The 8,273-nt window shown below is 35.3% G+C and overlaps 1 protein-coding gene across 17 annotated transcripts; it reads right to left on the bottom strand.

Moving 5' to 3' along the window:
* Window positions 1–1,199: 1,199 nt before the first annotated feature.
* On the bottom strand, window positions 1,200–6,291 carry LOC136233380 (uncharacterized). 17 transcript variants are annotated; one of them, XR_010690812.1, is made up of 9 exons: window positions 6,214–6,288; window positions 5,468–5,523; window positions 5,212–5,279; window positions 5,006–5,113; window positions 4,515–4,896; window positions 4,364–4,436; window positions 3,269–3,669; window positions 3,077–3,175; window positions 2,378–2,657 (listed from the first exon to the last, which is right to left on the bottom strand). XR_010690812.1 is itself a non-coding variant. In XM_066023014.1 (6 exons), exons 3-5 carry the CDS (start codon window positions 4,677–4,679, stop codon window positions 2,617–2,619), a joined length of 279 nt encoding a protein of 92 aa, XP_065879086.1. In that variant the 5' UTR covers window positions 4,680–4,896; window positions 5,212–5,279; window positions 5,468–5,612; the 3' UTR covers window positions 1,465–2,156; window positions 2,585–2,616. The 17 variants fall into 17 exon arrangements, 2 of the variants coding, with proteins under 2 accessions (XP_065879086.1, XP_065879085.1); XR_010690814.1 differs by lacking the exons at window positions 5,006–5,113; window positions 6,214–6,288 and adding an exon at window positions 1,479–2,156 and having other exon boundaries at window positions 2,585–2,657; window positions 5,468–5,612; XR_010690808.1 differs by lacking the exon at window positions 5,006–5,113 and having other exon boundaries at window positions 6,214–6,291.
* Between the last annotated feature and the right edge of the window lie 1,982 nt (window positions 6,292–8,273).

Raw genomic sequence — 8,273 nt, 5'->3', positions numbered from 1 at the left:
TTCTATACTGTAGCCTCTGAACCTTCTTTGCCAGATACTCCACTTTTTGGACAATCACGTAGCAAATGACCTAAGGAACCAGAATCGAAACATCCCCCAATCAATTTCCTACATCCTCCCTCATGATATCTTCCACATATATTACAAGCTGATTTCAATACTAAGTTTTGCCTTTGACTCTGTCTTGAATAAGATGGAGCACTCATTCTTCTCCCTCTGTTAGCAAAATATCCACTTCTAGCCTTTGTCTGTGAAGGAGATGAATTAGCTTGATGTTTGACAAACTTGTTACTCTGCTCAGCACTAGAATGACTATAACCCCTTTTTGCTTGGAAATCAATTCTTTCTTTTTCCAACCTTTCACCTCTAATAGCTGCAGCTTTTAGTTTCTGATAAGTTTCAAGATCAGATGCTGTAATTTTACTTCGAATTTCATATTTCAAGCCTTCCTCAAACTTCTTGCATTTGTCTTTTTCTGTAGCCACCAAGGAAGGAACATAAGCTGACAGTTGATTAAATTTGACTTCATATTCAACCACTGTCATTCTTTCCTGTTTTAGATTCATAAATTCCCTCCTTTTGTCATCTACATACACCTCTGGCATATAATTATTACGAAACTCACGAACAAAGTCATCCCATGTCAACACAGGGGGCTGAACTGTGCCATTAGGAATAGTTTCCCACCAATCATATGCATCTCCCTAGAATAAAAATACACCATAATCAAACTTTTCTTCAGGAGTGCACTTCATCAAATTGAAAACCATTTCCAATCTCTTCAACCATCTTTCTGCTTGTATAGGATCTGTGGTACCAGTAAATTCTTCAGCACCCTGCTTTTTCAGTTTATCAAACCTCCTTTCTCTTGGAACCACTGGTTCTTGTATCTGCCTATGAGGAGGAGCTTGATAGTGTACATTTGATGCATGAGAATGTGCAGGTGATGCTAGTGGATTATTAATTGGTGCTCCTACAGAAGGTGGTCTGACTGGTTCCTCTCTCCTCATTTCATTTTCATTTCTATTCTATTCTCCAACTTCTTCTAACTTATATGATTGTAATATCATATTATAAACAACTTATATGTATATCATGCAATGTATGCTTATGTATGTCACTATGGTCATATTCCTGCTCTGATACCAATAAATGTAACACCCTAGACGTATAAATTTTTTTTAAACTAAAACTATTCATTAGATAAAAGCATATATTAACAACTTATACTCGTAGGTATATCAAACATATACACGTTAATATATACATATATATATATATATATATCTTTATACATACAGTCTACAACTTATATAGTCCAAAAGTTTACTTATTCTACATGCTTATAATGAGAGGAGAGAGTGTGAGACGGAACCCAGCAAACCGACCTTTCATCCATGGAATCTACAGTTCTTTAAGCGTCTAAAGTCCAGCCTAACCTTCACTTCAACTAGCTAGAAAATTTAGCGATTTATATGAGTCGCAACTCAGTGAATATAAACAATCAATGAATACCAATCACACACAATCACGTAAACAAGTCCCTCACCCAAGTCATACAAATGCAAATGAATGAACCGTTTTATTAATGTTGTGACACCACCAACCAGTCACTACCCGAGATCAAATAACAGGTATAAGATAATCTTGTTTCGGTCCATGTAATCAAGTAGTCCACGTATTGGCCGTATAGATCCAAGTAGTCCAAATATTGACCGTATAGGTCCAAGTAGTCCATATAAATTCAAGTAGTCATAACAGTGACTGAACTGGTATGTCACAACGTCATCCATTTATGTTTCATGCAATTGTGTACATATGTTCTATATCAATGAAATCACATTTAACATATACACATACTTCTCATTCCAATCCAACTATCACAAATAATATTCAACATGTATCACATTTAACATATACACATACTCATTTAAATCCAACTATCACAAATAATGTTCAACGCGTATCAATTCATATCTATTGAAGTTAGTTACAACAATTCACATCAATATGTATACAATCAAACACCACAATTCTCAAATCACAAACACAATTAAAAATTAACTTCACATCATGTTTATACTCACTTCTAAACCGCTAATTTTCTCAATGACGACTTGTACCCTCCTCCGGAATATCTTCAATATTACGAGCACCTATAATATAATTTAGCATATGATTAAATATAATTTAACCCTCTTTAAACCCAAAAATTATTTACTTATTACTTTTTATTTTCCATTTCATTACACTTGTTTCCACCAAATGATATTTGTACCTATACTAGTATGACCTCTTAACCTTAAAAGCCTTATAACTCCTCTTTCACTTATCTAAATGAACTAATTATAATTTCATTTTATCCTAGACTCATATATGCATACCATACTAAAGTTTTATAGAATGTCCAAGTATACATAATTTATTACAAAATTTCTCTTTGGGTCTTACTTTAATCATAACTAGTTTTTCACCCGTGCGTTGCACGTTTTTTTTCTATATTTTCGTCAATTTTGACCAAATCGAAAAGAGTGAAACCGAATCCCAAATCGCTTCTTTTGTTCTTCCTATCTCCATTTCTTACCGAGTTTTCCCAAATCGGTTCTTCTATTCTTCCTATCTCCATTTCTTCATTTTTAGCTTTATGAATTCATCACCTGGAAACAGATTGCAATAGATTAGGGAAACGGGAAAAGATAGAGCAAAAAGAGGAATGGAGAAGAAATTAGCAGAAATTTCTGATCTATAACCATAAGGCCATAAGCAAAATAACATTGCAATAGGAGGAAACAACCTGAAATTTGACTACGCTGGTTTTTCTTTACAAATTTATAATAATGTATCAAGGCATTGCCATATTGAGATGAAAAGAGTCATACAATTTGCTACCTAACAGCACCTAAAACAACAGATCCATGAAAAGTTATTTTATATCATGCAAAGCTGCACCATGTAACAGATAAAGCATCACAAGAAGATAGGAAAAAGCTTCCAGTTCGTAGAACATATAAACGTTATTCAGAATTTTAAATGCTCCAACCCTGTTTGATGCATCAAAAGGAATACACGAACTTACTCAGGAAGACTCTCATAAGCAGTCAACTTTCCAGACTTCTTGGACAGGAGGTTTCATAGTTATGCTACCAACAACACATCGATGGACCCCTCCATTTTCCTACAGAACTTCAACACCATTTTATCAGCAACTGACATGTCAAGAAAGAAAGGAAAAGAAATCAGAAAGATTAACCTAGAGTCTGCTAATTACCAACAGGCCATCAAATCTGCGTAGATGTACTTCGTCCACTATGCAAGGCCTATCAAGTCTACAAACTTTTCCAAAAACACCCCAAATGGTATTCAACTCACTTGAGGGAGAAGGACTAAAATTTGAGTTTGGATAACTCTCTTTTAAATGTCCCATTGAAAAAGTGTTCTTCTCACAAAGAGCACCATTCAAATCTATGTCAGGAGAAGTAGATATAGCCATGGAACTTCCGCTTCCTGCAACTAAAGTCTTATGGTTACCCCCAAATTGTCTCTCAGCTCGAGAAGCCACGGCTTGAAGATTCACAGGAAGATCTGATCTGATAATCCTCTAAGAAAATAGTTGGGAAGTTGAACCTTGGAATTACGCTAAGGTCATATGCTAATATTGTTGTTCCAGGCCTAGAAAAATATAATATATATATATATACATACATTGAGAAGGTCAGGAAAAACTAAAGGATCATTAAGAATGTCAGGAAACACAACTATACTGTAATTGATAGAGTGTCGAAGCAAAAAAGATACAGGTCCTGCATTCATGAACAATGTAACTAATTTTGTATGATGTAGTTACTTCAGGCAAAGGAATTTTATTCCATATAAAGAGATAAGGCACACAAAATGAAATTGACATTGGAAAAATAAGCCAACCGCTATAACAAAATTAAAGGGACAAAATAAGCTAATAAGGTTTATTAGTTAATTAGAGATTCAAATTTATTCATATAATGAAATGTCTTCATCAGCATCCCATTTCTAAGTTAGAAATTAAAATCTTCCTTTCTATTATAGAATCAATTAGAGAAGAAATTAGCAGAAATTTGGGTCCTGCATTCATGAACAATGTAGCTAATTTTGTATGATGTAGTTACTTCGGGCAAAGGAATTTTATTCCATAATAAAGAGATAAGGCACACAAATGAAATTGACATTGGAAAAATAAGCCAACCGCTATAACAAAATTAACATCAATAAAAACCTCAATTTGTAATTCTACTCATAAATATGCTTGCCAAATTGAATGTATCAGTTGAAACTAAATCTTCATTATTAACCAGCAAGAAAAGAAAATAAAAGAGGAAAAGGAATGTACCAGTAGCATGAAACTGAGTCCAAGACTCGTTGAGATAGTCCAGAAAATCCCCAACAATCGACCTATCACCATTCTGATAAACAAACAATGTCATTTCAAAATAATATACAAAGCCAAAAAACATAATGAATGTATAAATTAAATACCATACCTCGGAGATTTGGGTGTTATTCGAAGTAAAACAGAGAGGAGAAGTTATGGAGGTGGATAATTTGCGAGGACGGATACCATAAACGGGAGAGCGAGGAAATAAGGATGGTGTGATGATAGGTAATGAGCGCCAGTATTGGAAGTGAGCTATGCCCAAGGCTGTCATTTATTACCTCTCTCCATTTCTTACGGAGTTCTCTTAAATCCGTTCTTCTGTTCTTCCTATCTCCATTTTTACACAGTTTTCCCAAATCGAATCACCTAGAATTAGGGAAACAGCCTATCTCCATATCGGTTATTCGAGAATACATCTTTGTTGAAGGCTGGATCAATTTCTAGTTTCTAGTGAATAATCAAGCAGAGAGAGATTTTGTAGGCTAAGCCTGCAAAAATAGAAAACCCCACTTATGAAAACTATAACTGAAATTGAATAAATAACTAAATTAACAGAAAGAGAGAGATATTGGAACATCAAGTGCGTTGTTTATATACATAGGATCCAGAATGCATGAGAATTTCAGAGGAAAATACAAAGGAGAAATGAAGAGGCGGACTGGGATTTGGGAAACGAAGAGATTCAGTCCTTTCATAAATGTTACCCTGTTGAGAAGAACCCATATGTCTTCTTAAGAACTCCATAATCGAAGCCACAAATCAAAGGAAGGAAGATGAAGTAGGACATATGGGTAGAGATTTACCCCAAGTTACCAGAGGCATCCGTTTCCTTCAAGATTGTCAGATACTGTTGAAGCCATAAAATTCATTGCTGAAATCAATCAAATCGATCCAAATGATTAGGGTTTAGAAAGAATTCCCCTAAGAAACTAAAGAATTCCCCTAAGAAACTTAAGTAAACCTTAAGTTGTTGCAGTTATAATTAGAAAGAATTCCCCTAAGAAACTGTAGCAGAATTAGAGTGAATGGAGATAGAGATGATAAAGTAGAACGTGTTACCTGATAGAAACTGCTAAGCATATCGCGGGAAGAAGCAACCGTACGGGAAGGAGAAACTGTAATTGTGAGAAAAAGAAGTCGACAGGAAAGTGAAATTTGAAACGATAATCCACAAAAGTAAAAGGAAATAAGCAAGAACTAATATAAAGACACATCAGCTTTAATACTCTAAAAAAGCGACACGTCAGCCATTTTTCTACTCATTTAGAGTATAGTATAGATTTGCATGTACCGGTTCACGAAATCACCCATAACTCAAAAGATATAACTCCAAATGGTCTGATTCATTTTTCAAACATGAGTATACTATATCCAAATTTCAGAATTTTCTAAGCCATGTATAATTTATAACCGAATTTATAATCTGACCCTGTGTCAACACATAGGCAACATAGCATATATGAACTTCTTTCCTAGTTATATATTAACATACAAATACAATACTAACCAAACTTTCCAGATCACTAATTAAGACATATATGAACATTTCTTATTTTTAACACCTCTCCAAATTAAGTCTTTAAAAGCTTAAAAAATATACCACAAGAACAGCTTCATGTATAAGATTCAACTTAGAGCTAGTCTAGGAGATTATACCTTATCTCCTAAAATACTTAACCAAATTGCATGAAATTTTTTTTGAGATTTACCTAAGACCTGAACTCAAAACTTTCCCTTCTTCAACTCTCTCAAAATCAGCTTCCAAAATTATAAAATAATTTGTGCAATGTGGTGTATAAACATACCTTTCTCTTCTTCTCCTACTTCTTCTTCTTCTTCTCTTTTTCTTCACTTTCTCACTCTAAAAAGAGTTTATCTCTCTAAAGTTCTGGAAAGTTTGAGATTAGAACAACCCATCTAACCCATCTCCAAACTTATCTAATTGATCTTGGGTAGATTTCCCCTTTTGCCCATATATATCTCCTATTATTACAATCATATAAGTTTCATCACACTATGATTATCCTTATTACTCTTGTTATTATTATTATTATTATTATTTTATTAGATATAAAATTATATATAATTTTATTTATATTATAAATTTAGCAAATTACACTTTAGTCCTTATACTTTTAAGATTATTCAATTTAGTCCATATACTTTTAAGACACACTTAAATATCTATTTCATATACTTTCACTTATCCTAATATTAGTATCTACATAGATTATCATATATTCAATGACATGTAAAATGCAATATTATTTTCTAATGTCCCTAACAATGTCATGTAATGCATATATTTATATGAAATGAAATGCATAAAATTGAGATGTTACAACTCTATAGCAGTACGTCTCCCATTCAGTAGTGAATGAGGTCTTTGCTTTATGCTTCTCGGCCATCTGAACTTGCATGTAGCCCATGAAACCATCCACATTCGTGTGTAAGATGCTTGATGTTGCGCTGTCAATTAATACATTAATATGAGGCAATGCAAACTCGTTTTTGGGGCAAGCCTTGTTAAGATCTTTGTAATCGACGCACATTCGTACTTTACCATATTTCTTTGCGATTGGCACTACATTTGCCACCCACAGAGGATAGTCGATTACTTCGATGAGCCCTGCTTCTAACTGTTTTTTTCACTTCCTCTCTGATCTTATCTGCCCATTCTGGCCTCATGCGTCGAAGCTTTTGCTTTACGAGCTTAGCATCAGGGTACGTTGGAATATGGTGAGTTACGATTGATTTATCAATTCTTGGCATGTCATCGTATGTCCAAGCAAACACTATTTCATTTTTTTTTATTTTTTTTTCTCTTTTTTTTATTCTCTCAAATTTTTTCCTCTCTTCAGTAGTTAAGTCTTGAGCAATTTGTATAAGTTTAGGATTTTCATCCGGGCCAAGATTGAAAGTCGACATTTCTATTGCATTGATTTCAAATGTACGCATGTTATATGAATGAGAATGCATGGAATAATTAAAATCAACATCAAGCGAGTAAGCGAAATCAGAGTTCATTTCACTGATGGTTTTGGTGAGTCCATCATCTATTTCAAACAAAGCAGTAATATAAGGGTCATCAGGGTGATTATGGGCCTTCGAAGTGCTTGGCTCATCCACTACTCCCACGGTCGCCTCAGCGGTGATGATCTGCTCTCAGTATTTAGTACATAACTTCCTCCATGAAGCAGTTTGCCTCCTCTTTGCCCCAGCCGGTAATATCATTGAAGATCTCAAAACCTTCCTTCAGCACTAGTCCATGCTCCGGGAGCCCCTGAGTAGACCTTGCCATGCCCCTCATTCACAAACTTCTTTGGACCCACTTTTCCATCGGAGCCTTTGTTGGACAAGTCTTCTAGCTCATATCCCAAACCCCTCCGAGTTTTCTAACTTATGAAGTCTGGTGACTCCAGCAGTCCCTGATGATGTGCCCCAAGCCCCTACCGGGAATGAAACTCTCCTTTATCATCTTCAGCACATCGGTGGTCACGCTGGACTCGTAGATCCTAGAAACCTGGAATCCCGAGAAAAACTGAGGCTCAATTCCCAATGCTGCCACTGAACTCAATTTATCTGCTCTGATCATCACTACCTCATCCCCGTAGGGGAACTTGATCATTTGATGGAGCGTGGAGGGCACCCCTCCCAGCTTATGGAACCACAGACGTCCCAACAATACAGCAAAAGTTACGGGCATGTCAAGGACGGTGAACTCAGTCTCCTCTTCATACGACCCCACCTTCAACTTAGCCTTAAAGACTCCTTCTATGTGCCGACGGCTATCATCATAAGCTTGAATCACTATCTCTAAGGCCGTCAAATCTCCTTTCTCTACCCTCAACTTGGACAAGAGCTT

The sequence above is a fragment of the Euphorbia lathyris genome, chromosome 6, assembly GCF_963576675.1.
Source record: "Euphorbia lathyris chromosome 6, ddEupLath1.1, whole genome shotgun sequence".
In the NCBI taxonomy this organism is placed as follows: domain Eukaryota; kingdom Viridiplantae; phylum Streptophyta; class Magnoliopsida; order Malpighiales; family Euphorbiaceae; genus Euphorbia; species Euphorbia lathyris.
The sequence above is the reverse complement of the archived record's forward strand: the minus strand, read 5'-3'. Positions and strand labels throughout refer to the sequence as shown.